At 52.5% G+C, this 22826-nt stretch overlaps 1 protein-coding gene across 1 annotated transcript in view; it reads right to left on the minus strand.

Annotated features, from left to right (window-relative positions):
• Positions 1–22826, minus strand: part of LOC133750825 (katanin-interacting protein-like) — a 195425-nt gene that overhangs the window by 124959 nt on the left and 47640 nt on the right. The window contains exon 3 of the mRNA XM_062180514.1: positions 2749–2825. Coding sequence (XP_062036498.1) covers positions 2749–2825 — 77 coding nt within the window. The remainder of the gene's footprint in view (positions 1–2748; positions 2826–22826) is intronic.

Raw genomic sequence — 22826 nt, forward strand, 5'->3', positions numbered from 1 at the left:
GCTCTGGCCATTGAGGCTATCTGGGGAGTGACCCAGTGCGTGGAAGACCTCTCTCTCTCTCTCCCTTTCTGTCTGTAACTCTACCTCTCAAACAAGTAAATAAAATCTTAAAAAAAAAAAAAATCAGTAAACTGTTTCCTAGCAGCTGAAGTTCTTTGCTTTGGGTTTCTGTCTTACAACAAAGGAACACTAAATAAGGCAATCTGTGCGCTTCTCGCTCCTCGCTGGCACCACTCCCCTCTTCCCACTACATGGAATGGGATGCCAGAACTTAGGGGCCCTCAGTGAGACCTTGCTGAATCAAAGAACTGACGTTACCTGCCCTGATGGACAGACCTCTGCCAAGATCCCACCCCGTGATTGCACACCCTTTCCCGGGGTTGCACAGCCTGGGTTTCCGGCCCCCTCGACGCCCACTGTGAAGCTCAGAGACTGGTTTTCTGCCTGATTCTACACATTCCCAAGTCGACTGCAGCTTATTGCCCAATAAACGCCTCCTTTGTGCACTGAGGCCCTCTGGCAACTGTGCAGGATTCTGTCCTCTTGGGTATTTCTGACAACATGAAAATAAAACAGCTCCTCTATTTCCTGGTTGCAAGACCGTGGGCAAGTTGCTCATTGTTCCGGGCCTCCACTTCCTTTCTGTACAATGGGTATGATTACTATTTGCCCTGCTGGGCAGTGTGGAGATAAAATAAAAAGCCGGGCTGTGGTGTCTGGCCCACGCTCTCCCTGACCAGAGCTCAGGGGCACGCCCATCTCTCACAGCTCTCCATTTGAAGTTCCTGCGTTCCAGCTCTGTCTTCTAATTTCCTGCCACCAAGACAGCACCCACTTGGAGCTGGCATTGTGCAGCAGGTTAGGCTGCCGCTTATGACACCAGCATCCCACAGGAGCGCACCAGTTCAAGTCCCGGCTGCTCTGCTTCCGATCCAGTTCCCGGCTAATCTGCCTGGGAAAGCAGTGCAAGATGGTCTAAGTGTTTAGACCCCTTCTAGCCACATGGAGACCTGGATCAAGTTCCTGGCTCCTGGCTTCAGCCATTTGGGGAGTAAACCAGCACACGGAAGATCTCTCTCTAATTCTGCTTTTCAAATAAATAAATAAACAAACCTTAAAAAAAAAAAAAAGATGGTTCCTGCTTGTAGACAGCACAAACTACCTCCACCCCCATCCCATTTGATGGCAGCTGTTTTGATTTATTTCTCATTGCCTTTGAGCTCCAACCTCATCTCTGGAAATTCTCGGGATGCTACCTGCGGGTCTCTCTTTAGCTGTACATCTATCGATCCCCTCATTAACAAGAAGCCATTTGCTCCTAAAGAACAATGACACTCTCTCCCCAGACGCGTCACATGCACATGATTACAGCCGTCACCCAAGTGTGCGGTGGCACCACCCGGCCTGTCAGAATGGAATAAAAATGCCCCTCTCCGAGAAAATCTCACGTGGGGCTCATCAACATTCAAGCTGGCCCCAGGGTGGGTCCCTAGGCACAGAGGACAGTGCCTGCCGTTTCAGGCCGGTCCCGGGAAGTTCACCCACTCAGAATTTTGTCCCTGGAAGGTGGTGCCACCTCACCAGGGGGCATCTGGCAATGTGGGCAGATGTTGCCATGAACATAGGACTCTGGGTGGAACTGGGTAAAGAGGCTCCACTACACCGCACAGGACTACCTAGAGCCATAAAACGTGCCCAGCACCATGCACCACCAGAGCAGCTGCTGACAACTACCAGTGGTCCAATTAGTCAGGCAAGCTGAATCCACACTCAGGACGACGGCCCTCCCCTCTTCCCTGCAAGCCCGCAAGTCCATGTTCCTAGCGCAAAGGCCCAAATTAGCCTCCCCCTCCTGGAGATCCGTCTTGTGGGCCTGCAGTGTTCTTCTGTTTATTTTGTGCCTACACTGGAATTCATTACCAACATTTGAAAACTCCAGAGGCTTCACAACACAGGTTTGGATTTGCAGCTTGTCTGGCAAACTCAGAGGATCCGGCCCCCTGGAGGCCCGTGTTCCCACAAACGGCTGACCTGAGCCGATCAGGCCCTGCTGTGGGAGCTCTTCGCTGGCCGCCTGGCCCCCTCCTAGCACCCAGGTCGGCAAGGCTAACTTACGGCAAGTTTCCAGGCCTGCAGACAAACCACGGCGGCCTGAAAACGAGCTTTCTCTCTGCTCTGCCAAGGAACCACTTTCATGTTCACGGTGCCTCTTTGGAAAACCAGACGATGCTGCTGCGACCTCCCCCCCTCCCATCACCACACCCTGCACCTGCTGCAAGCTCTTCCAAACACCAGCACCCGCTTTACTTTAATGCCATCTCCACCTATCTCAAAATGCCGGTGTGAAAGGGCTCCGCCTTTACATAACACGGTGGCGTGATTACAGGCTCAGATTTCAAGGGACTGTCAAAGCCTGTGAGATCCCAGGCTGGGCTATTGTGCAGGCCCTGCCAAATTCCTTTTCCTGACAATCTTACCTTCTCCCCCAACAGAGGCGGGGAGGCAGGGGGTGGTACTTACACGTCCCACAGTTTGCTATGGCTCAATCAAAAGAGGCAATTAAATCGGTGAATGGGGAACTAGGAGCCGGAGCCGGGCTGGCAGACAATGCTCTCAAGCCTCTGAGGGGAGGGTGGGCCAGCATCCCATTCCCACATGAAGCAGAGCCTACGTGCTGTTAATAAATCTAAACAGATTTTTTTTTATTTGGCTAATAGCCAGGGCTGCCGACGGGCGGCTTCATCTTACCGGTTTCTCTGCTGAAGCAATATTAAATACTCATCATGTTTCTCATCAAAGTCTGTCACCATGTCCTTAGTGTAACCCTGAAAGGAAGAAACAGAGCCGTGTGACATCGGAATGCAGGGAAGTCTTCGCTGGGAGCCAGGGCGCCGCGCATCGCGCCCAGCGGCAGTGGCGACCTTGATGAAGGCCCAGCTCCCTGGGCGCGTCGCTCTGGCGACCTGGAGCCCCGGAGATCAGCTGATGGCCCAGCGGGTCTCACACGCACACAGCTTTCATCATCTTCACAGAGGAGAAAGTTGAGTCCCCAGCGTCGCTACTGTTTGTCCCTCCTGGTGCCCCAGAAAAACTGCGGCTCGGACGAGAGGGGGGCTTCATGGTTTTCTCACTTGGTGATGGCAATCATTATGACCAGATGCGACCTGAATCAGCTGTTTCAAAGGGGGGCTCCTTCTCTCCTGGCCGCTGCAAGAGAACCTCAGGCTAACTATAAACCATGGAGTCATTACAGAAATAGATGGCCCCCCCAGAGCACAGGCTCCTATGGAGGGGATGTTTGTGGTTCCCTGGCACGGCTCTGGATTGCCTGCAGGAAACATCCACACCTTCTGGCAGCTCACTGCCCTCCTGACATGCCCTTGAACGTGCCTTTGTTCTCCTCTGGAGCCCCATGGCCTTGGCCTTGCCAATCAACACACTCCTCCCCCACCAGCCACCAAGACCCAAGTCAGCCCCGGGGCTCTGCGGATACCCTTGGGAAAGAGATGCTCTCTTTCTCCTGGGGGAGCTTGAGCTGATGAGCTGCAGGCCTGGAACTGCCCAAGAATGAAACTGGGAAAAAAGGCAGCAGAGGCAGGCATTGGACATAGCAGTTTAAAGCACCGCTTGGGACGCTCACATTCTGTATCAGTGCTAGGGTTCAAGTCCTGCCTCTGCTCCCAATCCCAGCTCCCTGCTAATGCACACCCTGAGAGGCAGCAGGCGATGGTTCATCTTGTTGGGTCCTTGCTACTCATGTGGGAGATAGGACTGACTTCCTGGCAAGCCAGGCCACAGTTGCAGGCATTTGGGGAATGAAGTAGTGAATGGACAATCCCTCTTTCTCTCTCTCTCTCTGCATTTCATAAACAAATAGCAGATCCAACACAGGGCGAGAGAGATTCCTCATGACGTAAGTTGAGCCCCTGGAGCCACTCCATGCCTTTTGTTATCTGGACAACTCAGCTATTGCTTGATAAGTTTCAGCTGAGTTTCTATTATCCACAGTCAACGATTTTAGGAACTACACCAAGATCTGACCATCAGACATAACCCCTATTATGATTTAGTACAGCTTCACGGAGGAATAATTAATATATAATCAACTATAAGGGGCCGACACTGTGGCTCACTTGGCTAATCCTCCGCCTGTGGCGCCGGAATCCCATATGGGCTCCGAGTTCTAGTCCCGGTTGCTCCTCTTCCAGTCCAGCTCTCTGCTGTGGCCTGGGAGGGCAGTGGAGGATGGCCCAAGTGCTTTGGCCCCTGCACCCGCATGGGAGACCAGGAAGGAGCACCTGGCTCCCAGCTTCGGATCGGTGCAGCGCTGGCCGTGGCGGCCATTTGGGGAGTGAACCAACAGAAGGAAGACCTTTCTCTCTGTCTCTGTCTATAACTCTACCTATCAAATAAAATATATTATATATATATATATATATATATAATCAACTATGCCTATCTCAAGGGACCCAGGCACACACCAAGATAGCCCTCCACTGACATGATAGGGGCTCATCTGGATGTTTCCTTCTATCCATAATATACATAGATACCCAGCTACACACAAATACACACAGCTGCTTTCAAACAAAACGAACTCGGACTATAAATGATGCATTGCAATCTGCTGTTTCTTAAATAACTTTTGGCCAAGAAATGGATTGAAGATACAGTATCACCTTGGTACGGGGTCACAAGTTACCACAAATTAAAGAGGTGAGGATTTAATTGATAGGTAGGACATCTGTAACGGAAATGCAATTTGTGAGGGAATTCTAATGACTATCACAGCACACGGGGGCTGGGGGGAGAGGAGGGAGAAGACAATCCCATCATTCTTTTCTTCTCCAAATCTGTCTTTAACCCCAGTATTCCACTAGAACACTCCCCAAGGCTGAATCAGGATCGCCTTAGCTACATACATTGTCTCTTCTCTCCACCCTTTCCAACCGCTCCAGGCCAGGGGGAACTGCCGAGGCGCCCTTCCCCAGGCTGCCCTCTTACCCTCCCCGGTCTACAGGACTGCACAAGCTCTCTGCCTGCCCTTGCATCCTTGCCCCAGGTGAGGACAGTCAGCATCTGCCTGTCTCTTCCTATCTGCTTCCCCCTCTGATCGGGAAACAAGACCCTGTGGACGGGGCACCCAGAGGTCGATCTGCCATCAGCGCGGACAGCCAACCTGCTCTTTCTCCTCCCATTTCCTAGATGAGCCCAGCTTATTGCCATCTGCTTCCCTCCTCCTGTGTCACCTCCACTTCTCCTCCTTGAGTCCTTCCTCTCTGTCCCCACGCATTAGTTAGCTTTTTACTACTGGAAAAAATACCCCGGAGTAGCTGCTGCTTTTTTTTTTTTTTTAAGTTTTATGATTTTGAAAGGCAGAGTTATAGAAAGGGAGGTCGTCCATCTGCTGGTTCACTCCCCAGATGGTTGCAAAAACCAGGGCTGGGCCAGGCTGAAGCCAGGAGCTGGTTGGGAAGTAGAGCAGCCAGGACTTGAACTGGCGCCCATAGGGGATGTGCCACAGCGCCTTCCCCACCACCCCAGCCCCCCGCCTCCTGGGCCCGAGTTGCTTCCTAGGAAGGAAGAAGCTTGTATTTTGGAAGTTCACAGTCCAAGACTGGGCAAGCCTCATTGGTTCAGGCATCTGGAGAGGACAGAAGATGGGGAGAGAGGACCCCACGGCGATTCAAGCAGAGACATAGGAAACACCCTCTACATCTACCACCTCTTAGTCTCTCCTAACAAAGCCATCACGGTTTGCTCACTGGCTCCACCCTAGCAGCTGAATCCAATTCCGTCACTTCTCAAAGGTCCCACCTACAGACACCGTAATTGGATGAAGCCTCCACCCTAATCCACTGACCACTAACCAATGACAGTAAACCTAAGACGGGGGTTTACATGTCAGCGTGAGTTTGGGGAACCAAAGCCTGCTCAAACCCTAACTCCCTTTGGGAACAGGATGCAGTGCCCTCATTGTCTCTCCTGATGTCTCTGGAGCCTGAGTTCCCCGGAGCTTCCTGCTGGCTGATCTGACCACTAGGAAATGAGCAATAATACGGAAGGAGGGTACTATGAAGTTACAGGAAAGTATAAAAAAAAAAAAAAAAGAAAAGAAAAAGCTAGCAGTGACTTTCCCTGGCTTTCTGAGGTGCCCACGGAGATTACTCGGGCCCTGCTGGGACTGAGCCCTGCCTCACCCCGCACTGTGGCAAGCACAGGAGACCTTGGCCCTGGGGAAGAAGTGGTTTGCAGGCTACTGAGTCCAGGGAGGATTCTCGGTTCCTTCCAGAACAACAACATGTGTCCTGTGCAAACAGTTTTATGTGGCATTTCCGTATCCACGTTTCTCCTTTGATCTTCATAGCAGCTCTTGAAGTGGTTATTATTACCCCATTTGAGATACAAGGAGACCCATCCACGCAGCCTTCCAGAACACGGAGCCTACTCCATGGCAATTTACATAACCATTTTGAAATAGGAAAATGACCACGGATGTATTAAGGTGTGGAATGAGACTTCCAGTGACATTTTTAGATGAAATGCAGGACTTCAAAGACATGTCCGTCAGTAAGGGGCCACTCAGGGCTGTCACCTCAGACCCTCCACGGGAGGCATTATCTCTCCTCCGCCAGGATGGAGATAGCATCAGAAAGACTAGAAGCCTCCTAAACACTGACATGCATACAAGTCACCTGGAATTGCAGGGAAATGCAGAACCTGACTCAGTAGCTCTGGGGAGGGCCCAAGCCTGAATTTATATATATATATATATATATATATATATATATATATATATATATATATATATATATATTTTATTTGAGAGAGATCCCATCCACACCCCAAATGCCTGCAACAGCCAGGGCTGGGACAGCTCAATCCAGGTCCCCCACATCAGTGGCAGAAACTCAACCATTCGAGCCACGCTGCTGCCTCCCAGGGTTGGCATTAGCAGGAAGCTGGAGTCGGGAGCCACAGCCCGGTATGGAACCCAGGAACTCTGAAGTGGGATGCAGGAGTCCTAACTGCTAGGCTAAACGTCTGCCCCCCACACCTGCACTTCCAATGAGCTCCTGGGTAAGGCTCACTTGAGTAGCAAGGCCCCTGAGCTAGCTGACCTTACTCCCCACTACTGATAATACCCTCACCTCTAGCCAGACTGTCTCTGAACTTGAGTCAGGAAGAACATGGAGTCTAGACATGGTTCCAAGGCACAATGCCGCCACTTAGCTTCCTTATCTGTAAAATGGGAGTAACAGCAGTAGCCGTCCGGTTGGACTTTTGTTTCCATGATGGGGATAACTGTTTTTTGTGGTTTTTTTTTTTTTTTTTTTTTGGACAGGCAGAGTGGACAGTGAGAGAGAGACAGAGAGAAAGGTCTTCCTTTACCGTTGGTCCACCCTCTAATGGCTGCTGCAGCCAGTGCGCTGCGGCCGGCGCACCGCGCTGATCCGAAGCCAGGAGCCAGGTGCCCCTCCTAGTCTCCCATGCAGGTGCAGGGCCCAAGGACCTGGGCCATCCTCCTCTGCACTCCTGGGGCACAGCAGAGAGCTGGACTGGAAGAGGAGCAACCGGGACAGAATCCGGCGCCCTGACCAGGGCTAGAACCTGGTGTGCCGGCGCTGCAAGGCGGGGGATTAGCCTATTGAGCCGCGGCGCCGGCCGGGGCTAACTGTTGATTGGATGCAGTGATGGTGGAAAGGACTTAGCGTGGTACCTGGCCCTATAAAGTTACAGCTGCACTTACAGAATTCCATCATGGGAATAGCACTACCTAGAGCCCTTCCCCTTGCCAGCTCCTAACCCAGTGCCTTCACCATTCCATTCCCTGTCCTAGTCCACCCCTCCCCATGCCCTTCCATTCTCCACTCAGACTCTCCAAGGCCCAGCTCAGTCCCCAAAGTCTCCACGAAGTCCTCCCCTCATCCCCACTCACTGCAGTTCTTCCTGAAACCCTGCAATTAGTATTAAATTATATACAACACGGTGTGAAATAGTATGTAATTAAGTGCTAACTTGCTAGCACTTAACTACAGTCTGTATTGCTCCCTAATTACCTGGGGATTTGGAGCCTGGGGGTGAGTCTCTCCTGAGACTCAGTGTCCTCGTCTGTCAAACGGGGGTATTTAATCCGCTCTACCCCCACAGGGCTGCTACAGAGATTACGACGAGACAAGTGCAGGTAATACAGGGTCTTTTTCCTTCTTCTTCTTGAGTCTCCAGGTGGATGACAAACTCCCGGGGGCAGACTGTAGCATGGGGAAGGAGAGGACATGACACGGGGAGCCAGGACACCCGGGCTCTGGGCCTAGCTTCCCTGCTGCCCGGCTTCTTGATGCTAACTGCATAGGGTGCCTAAGCATTCCCTGTGTGTCGACAGCACTAACCCTTTCCACACCTAACCTGGCTCAGCACAACTCTAGGTCACACACCAGCCGCTGCCTCTCGCTAGCCTGGCACACTTCATTCTGCTGAGGTTTTAGTTTGTTGTCTAGAATGGAGGGATGTACATTCAAGGCACCCAACAGAGGGGTGGCGGCTCTGCAAAATGCCAACTTTATCACCATTGCTTTTCAGCAAATGTTTATCAAGTGCATACCCTATGGCCAACCCCTTTAAGGATGTAGGCAGGGTTTACCAGAAGCTCTGAGCTAGTGTATATTCAGATTCCAACTTGCCTGTGTGGATAGTACTTAACCTATGGTCCATGGTCCAGGGCCACACTGCATGACCCCCAGGCATGTCGGGTATGGTGTGCAAAGTGCTCCCTCTGCTGCGCATGTGCAGGCTGCAACTGCAATGGAGCATGCAAGCTCTTACCAGTGCTGGGAACACCCATTCAGTGGAATGCACAGGGGCCAGCATTGTGACACAGCTAAGCCGCTGTCTGCAACCCAGGAAGCCCACATCAGAATGCCGGCAAGAGTCCCAGCCACTCCACTTCTGATCCAGCTCCCTGCTAATGTTCCTAGGAAGGCAGCAGAAGATGGTACAAGTAACTGAGCCCTGCCACTCATGGAGTTTCTAGGCCTGGTTCTGCCTGCCCTAGATCTGGCTGTTGTGATCATTTGGGGAGCTAACCGGCAGATGGCAGATCACTCTTCTCTCTGTGTCTCTTCCTCTTTCACTCTGCCTTGCAAATAAATAAATAATTTTTTTAAAGGTAGAGTCAAAGAGAGAGAGAGGGAGAGACAGAGACAAAGGCCTTCCATCTGCTGGTTCACTCCCCAAATGGCCACAATGGCCAGAGCTGGGCTGATCTGAAGCCAGGAATCAGGAGCTTCTTCTGGGTTTCCCACGTGGGTACAGGGGTCCAAGCACTTGGGCCATTTTCCACAGAATTTGCAGGCCACAGCAGAGAACTGGGTCAGAAAAGGAGCAGCTGGGACACAAACCAGCACCCATATGGGATGTTGGTGCTGCAGGCAGAGGCTTAGCTAAGTACACCACAGCACTGGCCCCCAAATAAATAAATCTTAAATAAATATATAAAGGTATGCACAAGGGTGTTTCAGTCTCAGGGTCCAGAACCTTCATCAGCCTACTTAAGGCACCTGTGACCCAGAAAAGGGGAGAAATAATTCTAACAAAACACACAAAATGTAGCAACGGTCAGAATGAGAGGACAAGGCAGGTCTCTGAGGGCTCAGGCAGGCCCCAATCCTTGCAGCCATTCTCAACGCCTCCCTCCCTCCCCCCCGCACACTGCATCCATCAGCTCCACCTGAAAACTACTGCATACAGCCCCCACCCCCGCCCTTAACCACAGAGGACGCGGTCCCAGACCCCAGGGGGAGTACCAACCCTACACACACCGCACTGAGCAGCTTCTCCGTGGCCTATCCGAATTGCCAGCATCACCACTCTTGCGCGCTGAGGCCAAATGAAGTAAAATAAGGGTTCTGTGAACAAAAGCCCTGCTAGACTGCAACAGTAGACACGAGATGGCTTACGGGCAGGCAGCCTACACAGCGTGGACACACTGGACAAGGAATGATTCACGTCCTGGGCAGGACAGAACAGGAGGGTGTGGGGTTTCATCCTGCCACTCAGGGACCTCCTGGAGCTTTCCATGTAGGGTTTACAGTCCTCACCAAAACTCAGAAAGGGAAGCCGTGGATAAGGGGAAACTACCCTATCCAAAATCTACCATTTCCCTGCCTCCTCTCCCACACTGGCCGCCTGCACTGCCTTCGTCCCTGCTGTCAGCGCTCCTTACTGCACACAGGGGCCAGAAGATTTAAAGCGGAATCACGTGGCTCCAGCTCAGGACTCCACGTGGATTCTCATCCCCCTCAGAGTCAAGGACAAGGCCCTCCCAGGGCCCTGTACACGGGATCTCAATTCCCGCCTCTGGCCTGCCTGCCACCGCTCCACTCCTCCTCCTCATCCCAGTACTGCCAGCACCCATGAGTCCCTCCACTCGGAGTGCTCTGTTGCCAGGAAACTGCCCCACCTGCAGACCTTCTTCAAGACTTGGCCCTGCTGGTGTTGTGACACAATCAGTAAAGCCGCCTCCTGTTGACACCAGTATTCCATTTCGAAGTACAGGTTCAAGTCTCGGCTGTTCCACTTCTGATCCAGCTCTCTGCTAATGAGCCTGGGAAAGGAGCAGAAGATGGCCCAAGTGCTTGGACCCCTGCCATGCATGTGGGAGACCCGGATGGAGTTTCTGGCTCCTGGCTTTGCCCTGGCTTGTGGCTTGTAGCAATTTGAGGTAGTGAACCAGCAAATGAACAGCCTCTGTTAATCTGCCTTTCAAACACACACACACACACACACACACAACAAGAAACAAAAAGGCCTCCTTCTCAGTGAGGTCTTCCCTGACCACTGCAAGCTGTGCACATCCAGCACCTGCCTTTCAAACCCTGCTGACACAACGTCCAATTTACCTTCCATGTACGAGGCCTCCGCGTGGTTCCTATGCTAGAATGAAAATCCTTGGATGCCAGAGAGCTCTGTCTGTTTTGTGCCTGGTGTGTTCCAAGCCCCCAGAACAGTACCTGACCACGAGGGGGGCCCTTTGATAAGTACTGTCTGAAAGCAGACTGGGATTTGAAAGTGGAAAAGGTTGCCTAGGCAGCAAGCAAGGGGCAGGGCCTCCAGGCAGCAGGACGAGCACCTGCATGGGTTTGGGGACCAGACACAGCATGAGTTGCTCACCGACCAGGCAGAGGCAGTGCCCAACTTCACCAAGGAGGGATTAGCAGGTCTGAGCTATGGCCAGTGAACAGTCTAAGGAGTTGAGATGTGACATGAAGGCAAATTCTCATTGTCGCTCTTGCTACCCTTGTCATTGTTACCCCTAATGCTAGCCCTAGAAGAGGCGTAGAATTTTATCAATGGCCATGTTATTAATTCTCTCTGGGGGCAAAAGAAAAAAAAAAGGGAAAACTGAATTGGAAAGAAACATCATAAATCAGTTATACTTAAAGACGCGCAACAGACTCCATATTTCAGGGATCACGTATTCCTCTGAGGCCAGAATATTGGAATTCTCCTAAACGCGGCTGATTTAGTGAGTGCGGAGGCCTGCGCTGCATTAACGAGTTGTTGAGAGCGAGCACAGAGTCGGCAGCCAGGGCTTGCGGACGCTGTAGCTCCACCTCGCAGGCAGCAGCCCCCGGCAGAGAAAAACAGCACCTCAGAGTGCGTTAACAAGGAGGCTGCCAGACGCAGTGTCTGCAGCCAGGGCGGGGTTCACAGGGCCCCTTCACCTCCCTGGGTTCCAGCAACCCCACCCCCTCCCCCAGCTCCACACCTTTTTTTAAAATTAATTAATTTATTTGAAAGGCAAAGAGTGAGAGAGAGGTCTTCCATCTGCTGGTTCACTCCCCAAACCAAATGGCCACAACAACCAGGGCTGGGTCAGGCTGAAGCCAGGAGCCAGGAACTCCATCCTGGTCTCCCATCATGGGTGGCAGGGACCTAAGTCCTTGGGCCAACCTCCACTGCTTTCCCAGTCACATTAGCAAGGAGCTGGATCGGAAGCAGAGCAGCCGGGACCTGAACCAGTGTTCTGATGTGGGATGTCGCTGTCCCAAAGCAGCGACTTAATCTGCTGTGACATAGCTCCACGTTAGCTGAGGGACGATTTATGAGTAATAAGAGAATGTTCCTGGTTCCTGGGGCCCAGCTCTCTGGGCCGCCCATATGCTCTCTGTGGGTGCTTAGTCAGGTCCCACAATAATCCTGTGCTCTGGGAGCACGCCCCCATTTCACAGAGGAGAAAACTGAGGCCTACAAAGCTGCAGCAAATTGCCTGAAGGCCATGCCTGGAGACAGCAGATGCATGATTTTTGTCGGCTCAGTTTCTGTTCCTTTTCTCCTGGTTACATCACCTTGGTTTCCCTTTGGAAAACCCCTGTCCTCCACCCTCAACCCACACAGCGCACACGGAGAACATGCCCACACTCCAAGGGCAGGCACATGACCCATGCCAGGCCAGGTGCGTGCCCAGCCAACAGACTAACCCAGGCATCAGGTGAGCTTGCTGGTAAAGTCTCCCTCTGACATAACTAGTTCCACGAGGAAACATTGCCCCAAGTGACATCCACACAGAGGCGGCAGAGTCAAGGATGGTGAGAAACAGACCTGAAGGGACCCTGATCCTCGCAACAGTGGTCAGGACTTGGATCCAGCCATGCCTGGACTATTCAGGCGCATGGCCCAATATGTTCATTTCTTCCCTCAAACCGGTTTGAATCATGTGTGCGTGTGCGTGTGCGTGTGCGTGTGTGTGTGAGAGAGAGAGAGAGACCTGATCCTGGGAGGCACAGAGGTGGGGCTCATACTCAGCAGTGTCTGCACTAAACGAATCAGAGGAATCCAAGGAACCAGAGAAGCATTTACTAGAGGATTAAATGACACCTTAATGAATGCTCTCAGTGGCCCTACCCCCAGTAAAAGGCAACACAGACGTCCCTGCCAATACAAACCCCTACTCTTCCTTCAAAACCTGCCCTGAAAGACAGCCCCTCTGTTGTGGCGATTTTGTTGCGTCCCAGTGCTGGGTGCTAAGTCCATAGGGAATGTTAGTCCAATGAAAAGCTGTTAGGCTAAGCCTATTTGCACTACATTTGCTGACACTTCCCCCAAAAGCAACCACAAACACTTTGTATCCAGTGTTCTTAATGTTGCAAACAAAAGCCAGGCAACAGAGACTTAAAGCGGTGGCTGATACTGCCCCCTTCAGGTGGAAAGAAAGACAAGAAAACCCTGCAGCAAACATTCGCATTCCCGGAGTCTGGGGGGTGGGTTATGTCCTAACAAAATATTGCATGCTGTGCACACGCCTGGCGGCTCGTCGGAGGCGGAGTCTGCGTTATCTCTGAGTGTCTTAGCCTCACACTTATTACTACCTTTCCTGCTATGATCCTCTCTTTACCACTACCAATGTATACATGGAGGCCCAGAATCTATTTCTTAGATTCCAGGACAAAAGACACTGTATTTTTAGGAATATGTTTTCTTCCACAGCTCCCTGAAAAACTCATTTTCAATACAAATCTGATGGGAAATAATCAGCATTGCTTTTTATGCTCAGGGAAGTTTTCTTGCGAGATTGCAATTGTGTATTATCAACTCTCTTATCCTGGCAAATAGAGAAGACTTTGTAAATCCTGAATGAGTTTACGTTAAAAAGGAAACTTTCCATTAACGCCGTAAATGGAAAATCATTAGCGTGTGCCATAAATAGAAGGTAAGTACAGACATAAATACGGAGCTGCTAAGACAGGGAAGGCCGCCAGGCCCCCTGAGCAAAGCACACGCAGGGGACCGAGTTCACACAACCTTGGGGGGGGGGCGGGGATTCTCACAGTTGTTCAGTGTTTAATGAGCACCTGCTCTGGCCAGGCCCTGATCTGGACAATGCAGACAACAAGGAGCACAGGTCTCTGAGGTCATGGGTGTGTGTGCTAGTGATGATCTGAGAAGGGAGTCAGCACATGGGAGAAGTCTGTCTCTCTCTGCTTCCCAAATACTCAACACTTCAAGAAGTAAGTACCGCGAATACAGCATGTCCATGGCCAAGTGTTATGGAGTGTGGGACGGAGGGGAGAGGCTGTTTTCGGCCAGGGGCATCAGAGAAGGCAGGAGGTGAACCCCTGAGGGGGTCCAGACACAGGGGGTTTCTAGGAGGGTGCTGAGGTTGGGATGTGCTCAGCATGTCTTCGGAGGCGCTCAGAGTCCAGTGTGGCCAGAAGAGGGGCTGGGACTCCTGCCACATCCGAGGTAGCCCAGGAGCTGCTGGGGGCTTTGGGCAGAGCTGACCTCATCTCCCCTAAGTCTCATGCAAGTCCTGAAGTTACTAAGGTGAAGGCCAAGGCCAAGGCCAGGGCCAGAGCAGCTCAGCAGGGTTGAGGCCGCCCCGCTCCTTAGGAGAGCTGGGAGAGGGTCCAGGTCGGTGCTGCACAGCCTGTGACAGTGACTGAGCAGGCCAGCACTGCTTCCACATTGCTAGGCCAGGCCGGTGCTGTCAGCGACACTGACGGAGGGCAGCTGCCACCTGTCACAGCCTGTCAGTCCTGCAGGACAGGACAGGCGCCTGCCGGCAGAGTGGCGGCCATGGCTGAATCCGTCTCCATCCACCCGATTTGCATCAGGGAACTTTTCCTTCTCAGGGAATGGACTGCCCAACCAGCATATCCTTCCCAAGATGGCGCCCATCCCCACATGTTGCCCCTGGCCCTGAAGAGGGAGGAGCCTACTTCTCCTGCTGATTTTCTACAGCTCCTCCTGGTTGGGCCTTGTGCCGAGGATTACAGACAGAGATGAACTTAGTCTGGCCCCGGCCCCATCCCAGTAGGCTGTTTCTCCAGCCTTCAATGCCCCCCACCCACCCAAGAGTGAGCAGGTTTGGCCCAGGGCCTTCTCTTCCAGGAGCCTCTCCTGATTGCCCCAGCCCTGAGAGCATCTCTCCTCCTTTGTCTGTGGTCTCCCCAAGCCCCCATGGGGATGCCAGATGCACGGGGCCACGGGCAGCGCCAGCTTGTTTGCTCCTCATCTCCCAGCACCACATGGGTTCCTGGCATTTGCAAGGAGCTTATGAGGGATTTGTTGATGGGAAGGAAGGAGGAGGAGCACGAGGAAAGGCAGGGCGGAAGGCCAAGTCACCATCCTCAAAGAGCATGGAGACGGGAAAGCTGGTGCTCTAGGGCAGAGCGGGAGGTGCCACAGAGAGGAGGCTCCCAGCCACATGGGCAGTGGCTGTGCTGAGGGGTCTGGCTGTACTCTGCGGGGGCTGTGCAGGATTCTGACAGAGCGCTGAAGTGCCAAGGGGCTCACCTGGAGGGTGAGGAGGCCCTGGGAGGGGCTAGGAAGACACACAGGAAGGGAACGGCATGTGCACAAGCAGCGTGCAAGAGACCCTGGAGCCTGGCTTGGGGCTGGGATGGAGTGGGCTCAAAGAACGCTGCTGGATCCCGGCTTTGGACATCGTGGGCCCGCTTTAGGCTCGGTGAGGGCAAAGGTGCTGAGGGAGACCTCGCTCTCAAGTCCAGGGCAGCTAGGTGGGGTTCAAGGGCCCCAGATGGGACTCATGCTTGCACACCCCACAATCACGATTTTGGCCATGTGAGATAAGGTCCATCGTGAAATATAATGTAAGTTCCCTCTCACCACCGCCCCCGTCCCCTCCCTGACTGTCTGGGACTCTGTTCTGTTAAATAAGATTATTGTAGGAGGCCACGGATTTATTTGGACTTGGCACTGCGCATGGGTCCAACAGACCAAGCCGGTACAGAGTTTAATTGCAATCACAGAGCTCTGCTCTGTTGCAGGAGGGCCCGTGGCCTACTAACTAAGCTATAAACAATGAACTAGTTAAGCTGCAACCAGCCAACTGGTCGACTAAGCCGTGGCCAATTAAACTGTTTTCTAGTCTCTTCTTTGTTCTACAAAATGCTGTCTGATCACATCCCGGGCTGGTGTCTCAGAACCCGCTCTGGTTCTGGGAGCTGCCTGACTCAAATTGTTTTGGTTTTGCTCAAATAAACACTACTGAATTTAATTGGTCTAAGGAATTTTCCCTTTTCCCAGCTCCTTTGCTGCCTACTTTCTCCCAGACGGATGGCGCACCTCCAATCCTGTCCCAAGACACACTCCCTGGCCTCATGGAGCCAGCGGTCTAGTGAGTGAGCAAGGCGGATTTTAAACAAGTCCACCCCCGATACGCCCAACCATCAAATGCATGATGCCAACGTCACGGAGGTGGAGGTGCATGTTATATGAGTGGAATGAAAAGGGAGACCTGACTATACATGCCTGACGAGGACAGATGAAGCCTCCCCATGGATGACAACACAACCAAAACCTGCAGCCTGCGCAGGTGAAGTAGAAGAGAGAGGAGAGTGAGTCCAGCAAAGTGGACCCCACGTGAAGGCCACGGACCAGCACGAGTAATCAGAGTAGGCGCAGGAAGACCAGCGGGGTTACAGCCCAGGAGACAAAGGGAGCAGCCAGCACTGACCACAAGAATCACGTGGCCATGGCAGGGAGTACTGGCCTGACACCCAGACCCTAAGGAAGCTATGTTGTGTTACTGGAGGGGTGGGTGGGAGTTGGAACAAGGGTTGGGGTGGCCAAGAGTGGGTGCTGGGAGCAGGCAGGAGGCTGCTGCAGGTGCTCTGACCGCAGGGGTCCCCAGCCTGGAGGAGATAGGGAGAAGGGATTTTCAGGGCCACGGCAAGTGCCTAGTGACGGGCTGGGAAGAGGTGGCGGTCGGGAGGCAGGTAATGCGGATGAGTCTGGCTCTGGCCTGTGGAACTGGAAGGCAGTGCCACCACTGATGCTGAGGGCCCTTACAGCCCCCAAGGGGAGCAGCCATGGGCTGGCACCATGTGGACATTTGGAGTTCAGGCCTTTGCAGCACAGTGACACACTGCTTCTTCTCTTCTAGTACCCAGCCCAGGCAGGGTCCTGCCTTGCCTCAGCTGAGTTCCCAACGTATTTCCAGACCTCCCTCTGCTCAGCACTTGTCCAGGGCACACAGACATGGCCTTAGGCACTGAGCTGAGTGCAGCCCCAGGTGACTCATCACACCCCAGCTGCCGGAGCACGGATGGCACCTGGTGGCTCACAGCTGGGCCCCTTCCCAGGTGGAAACCCGTCATGCCCAGGGTTATCCCTGCCATGGGATACTGCCTGGTGCCAAGGTTACAAAGACCCCAGCTCCTTGCCTCAGCTGGGGATATCTGGGAAGAACCAGCCAGCCCCACCAGCACCTGTGGCATCCCTTCACTCTCTACAGGTCTCATTCTCAAGAGCCCTCCCCGGGAAACCCATAGGCACAGCTCCTGCAGAACCTGAGACAGCGCATCTTTCCTCCCTGACCACGAGCTCCCAGGACAGGGCTGAGACTTGCTGCGTGTGCCTGCATTTCTGAACTGGACAGATCATCGTGACTCAGCGAGGATTTGCTACACAGTCCTGAATTCAGAGAGGCCAGACTCAAGTCTCAAAAACACCATGAATTCCTCAGGTCACAGCCCCGGGTTTTAATTCTGAGCTATGGTCACCGTAGAGGGGTGGGACACAGGGCCCTCAATCACCGGGTCTTCCTTTGCCAGCTGAGCAGCCGAGGGGGTGGTCAGGATGCTGAGGCCCCTTTAGAAATGGCACCTGGAAGAGGAGTCCACTGATGCCAAAGGCTCTCAGCCTGCGGACCCTGGCCTGGCAGGAGGAATGGAAAATGGCACTTGCACTGTCATAGCGGGGATGACGGGAGTGGGCGTTGGCTGCACAGTTAAGATGCCGTGTAGCATGGATCCCTGCATCTCATTCTGGAGGGCCAGGGTTCAAGTCCCAGCTCTGCTTCCAATGCCACTTTCCTGATGCTGTGCACCCTTGGGGTCAGCAGGTGAAGCAGGTACTGGCTCAGCCACGTGGGCCCTGCTACCCAGCAAGGAGAGCTGGACAGAAGGCCCAGTGCTTGGCCATTCAGGGAGTGAACCAGTGGATGACAGCTCTCTCCTCTGTCTCTCACTTCCCTTTTCTCTCTCTCTCTCTCTCTCTGACTTTATAAATAAATAAATAAAATGAATTACAAAACCACATGATGATGCATAGCAGCACTATTCACAACAGCCACAAAGGTGCAAGGGCCCCACCTGTCAGTCAGCAGGTGACTGGGTGAACAGGCTGTGGTACGCCCATTCAGTGGACTCTTACTTGCTCACTGTCTTGCTCTGTTTTCTGTTGCCATAACAAAACACCTGAGGCTAGGTCATGTGCAAAGGAAACAGACTGATTCTGGTTCATGGCTCTGGAGGGCCAAGAGCATGGCATGTGCTTGGCTTCTGGTCAGAGCCTCGGGGCGGAGGGCAGAAGAGCAAGCAGGCGTGTATGGGAGAGAAGAGCGCCTGGCAGGACCGGAAGGCAAGGAAGCCACGCTCGCTCTGCTAACAACCGGCTCTCATGGGAACTGCATCAACCCCTTCCTGAGGGCAGCTCGCTCATGATCCAGATGCCTCTTAGGCCCTCAGTCTCTCAGCACCACACGGACGCTGGGAACCAACCACATCCAGTGCACAGCAGTCACAGGGAGCGGGAGAGCACTGCTATCAGCCACAGCACGGGGGGAATGGAAGGCGTTATGCCGAGAGGGAAGTGGGACCCAGAAGGTCACATATTTATGATCGCATTTCTACAAAATGTCCACAACAAGCAAATCCATAGAGATAGAGAGGAGATCACTGGTCACCAGGGATGGGGAAGGCAGGCATCGGGACTGACAGCTGATAGGTACAGGATTTCTGTGTGAAGTGATGAGAACATTCTGGAAACAGATGGTGGCGATGGCTGAACAACATTGTGAATATACTAAGTATTGTACATTTTAAAGTAAATTTTGTGTTATGTGAACTGTATCTCAAAAAAATGTGCAAAAGTAATGGGATGATAATTAGAAACCTCCACTATATAAATATAAAATGGTTTTTGGCACATAATGTATGATTTTTTTTAAAAAAAGGTTTATTTACTTATCTGAAAGGGAGAGTTACAGAGAGGCAGAGGCAGAGAGAGAGAGAGAGAGGTCTTCCATCTGCTGGTTCACTCCCTAGATGGCTGCAACAGCCAGGAGCCAGAAGCTTCTTCTGGGTCTCCCACACAGGTGCAGGGGCCCAAGGACCCGGGCCATCTTCCACTGCTTTCCCAGGCCATAACAGAGAACTGGATCGAAAGTGGAACAGCCGCAACTCGAACTGGAGCCCATATGGGATGGGATGCTGGCACTGCAGGCAGCAGCTTCACCCACTATGTCACAGCACTGGCCCCTAATGTATGCCTGATAAATGTTAACGACTAGACTGGAAACACTGAAATGTTTCTAGGGGCAGGTGCCCAGCCTCGTGGTTTAGGCACTGGTTAATAAGCTCACATTCCACATAGGAGCACCTGGGTTTGATTCCCAGCTCCAGGTCCTGATTCCAGCTTCCTGCCAGTGCAGACCCTGGGAGTCAACAGGTGATGGCACCAAGTACCTGAGTCCCTGCTACCCATGGAGGAGACCAGGACTGCATTCCCAGCTCCCAGTTTCAGCCTAGCCCAGCCCTGGCTGTTGTGGGCATGTAGGGGAGTGAATCAGTGGATAGGGGCTCTAGGCTCTGTCACTGCCTCTCTGCCACTTAAATAAAGCAAGCAAGGGTATTTTTACTATTTCTAATTATGGTGAATGCTAAACTCACAGGTGATCCCAGACCAGCTCCCTCAGCTAACCCTGCAAGCAGTTTTCACCACAAAGCCAACACCCACCTGAAATTCACGCAAAGAAAAAAAAAATGACATCTCTCTCTTTTTTTTAAGGATGTAACTTCCCTTTCTCTGTGTAGGAAGTGGCTGAGCTAAACTGTTTCTGGGAGAGCAGCTGGTTGTAGGATTTGGCCTGGCTCCGGGAGAGGGGTTGCAATCACACCCTCAGAACAGGCACCAGGCGGTGACAATCACCACTTCACTAGTGCACCAGCCCTTGAAGGTGTCATCGCGGATGGCAGGCAAGGAACGGTACCAGGTGGTGGCACGAGGCAGGATCCAGGACACCAAGGCAGAGTAAGGGGCCCGGTGACAGAAGGCTTGGTCTACTCTGATGAAAACAGAGTCTGACAACGTCTCTGCCGGTGTTTGTCAAAAGGGGATGACTTGAAGCTGGTGAGGCGGGGAAGAAGGCCAGGCACGCAGGCTGTGCTGCTGTTTTTAGGAGGGAAGCAAAGGACTGGGAGAGTCTCCTTAGCTAGCGTGGTGGCCTGTGTCCTCTCCAAACACATGTTCTTTATTTTCTGTTCATTTTTACTTACTTTTATTTTTTTAAACAAGATTTATTTATTTGAAAGGCAGAGTTACAGAGACAGTGAGTGCACGCTTCCAACTGCTGGTTTACTTCCCAAATGGCTACAACAGCCAGGGCTGGGCCAGGCTAAGCCAGGAGCCAGGAGCTTCTTCCAGGTCTCCCACACGGGTGCAGGGTCCAAGCACTTGGGCCATCTTCTGCTGCTTTCCCAGGTGCATTAGCAGGGATCTGGATAGGAAGTGGAGCAGCTAGGACTCCAATCAGCGTGCATATGGGATGCCAGCACTGCAGGCCATGCATGGCTCAATCTGCTGTGCCACAATACCAGTCCTTTATTTTCATTTTACTTGAAAGGCACACAGAGAGATAGAAAGCACTCTATTATCCACCTGTTCACGCCCCCAAAGGTACATAACAGTCAGGGCTGGGCCAGGCCAAAGCCAGAAGCCAGGAACTCAATCCAGCTCTCCCACGTGGGTGGCAGGGATCCAATGACTAGAGCCATCACCTGTGCCCTCCCAGGGTCCACATTAGCAGGAAGCTGGAATCAGTACAAACCTGGGACTTGAATACAGGCCCTGTGATATGAGATGTGAGTTTCCCAAGTTGAGTCTTTACCACTGTGCCAAATGCCCACTGCCAAACACAGATCCCCAAGAGTGGAAGAGCAGCCCACACATTCCACGTGCTCTCAGCTTCCTGCTCACTCCTTCCAGCCCACAGCCACTGTGTTCTGCTCAGAGCTTGGTGGCTTCCTTCACTGAGAACCTGCCCGTGCCTGGGCAAGTAAGTTAACAAAGGCGCTCAGGGGAGCCATGATGCAGTCTCCCCTAAAACAAGACAAAACCAAACCAAACCCTGCAAAGCTTCAACCTGCTCAGACACAGCCATGCCGCTCCTTGCAATCCAACCTAAGGAAAGAGTCACACTGGTGCCTGGCCAAGAATGTGCCAAATGCCAGCTGGAAATAAGCCCCAAGTCCTCCAAGTGGGGAATAGCTCTGTGACCCACAGTCTGTGCAACCAGGGAATATTGTGCAATAGGTTCTTTTAAAAGGGCTAGATAACAACAAGGACAAATCTTCAAGACACACAGTCTAAGAAGAATAGGCCAGTTCCAAGTTCCAGGAGCATACTGCCAAACAACACATTCAATATGATGACAAAGTAAGAAAATGCACATTAAATATATATATATATATATATATATATATATATGAGAATTTCAAAAAGTTTGTGGAAAATAGAATTAAAAGATGCTTATTTTGGTGCAAAATTTTTTCATAGCATACATTTTCCATGAAGACTCCCTTGTATATTTTATGGGTATACTCAGGTATATAAATGCACAGAGAAAGTTCTGGGAGGATCCATGCCAAGTTTATGGCAACAGTTCCTCCAGGAAGGGATCAGGAAGGGATGGGAATTGGCAGAGGGATTTTAGCTTTATGCAGAAGGCTACAAAGAACGTCTCAGAGGAAGGTGCTTTCTGGTATCACGTGTGTGAGTAATAACTTCAGCCCCTCCCATGTCTCTCCTCCAAAAGGGAAAAAAATCAGTGGCTCCACATTCCAGACACTCTCGGCTCAACACGCTTTCCCCTGAATCCAGTTCCTTATCCATCACCCACTCAAGGGCTTTGTGGGTTTTACTCCAAATTCCGGACATCCCCTCCAACCTGCCCTCAATCCTTGGCATCTCAGGACACCAGAAATCTGTCACCACTCAGACACCAAGCTCAGCACCTTCTGAATTCCTTTGTTCTCTCCCACCCAACAAGCCCCGGCCCCGCCCCTTCTCAGCACCTCACCTGCTTCCCTCCGCCAGAACAAGCCCCCATCACCCCTCCCAGGTTGTGCAATGTCTGCCTTGAACCCCTCCCTCTGCCCCATCCGTTCCCCCACACAGCGGGGAGCACAGCTCCCAGCTCTACAGAGCAGAAGCCCAAGCCCTGACAGATGGGCATGAGGCCCTCCACGGCCTGCCCTTGAGCCCTCTGTCCCTAGTCCTCTCTGCTTTAGCCACACAGATGCCGAGGGCCCCAGGGCTTTGGCACTGGCTGTTGACTCTGCCAACACACTCTTTTCCCAGAGATCTGCACAGCTGCTCTCATCTGCCTGCCGTCTCTGCTCAGGTTTGCAGTGAGGCCTTCCTGAAGACCCGTGGGCTTTCTGGATACCTCACATTTAGTCCATGAAGGTGTGGCTCTGTGTCTGCTGTTCATGGGGAATGTCCAGGCGTGGGCAAAGTGCCTGGCACCTGGCAGCTGCCAAGTGGATGAGCAGAGCCTGTTTCATAGGGCCCAGAGGAATGCTGGCAGCTTCAGTGACCCGTTTGCTCCAAACGTGCTGGATTCCACCACAGTGAACTACCCAGGGGTCCCGTGAACTCCCACATATGCTCATGTAACCACCTCTCTTCTCTTTTGTGTAAAGATATGCTTATTTGAAAGGAGAGAGAGGGAGAGGGAGAGGGAGAGAGGGAGAGGGAGAGAGGGAGAGAGGGAGAGAGAGATCTGCATCTGCCCTAACAGG

The sequence above is a fragment of the Lepus europaeus genome, chromosome 21 (genome assembly GCF_033115175.1).
Source record: "Lepus europaeus isolate LE1 chromosome 21, mLepTim1.pri, whole genome shotgun sequence".
Lineage (NCBI taxonomy): Eukaryota > Metazoa > Chordata > Mammalia > Lagomorpha > Leporidae > Lepus > Lepus europaeus.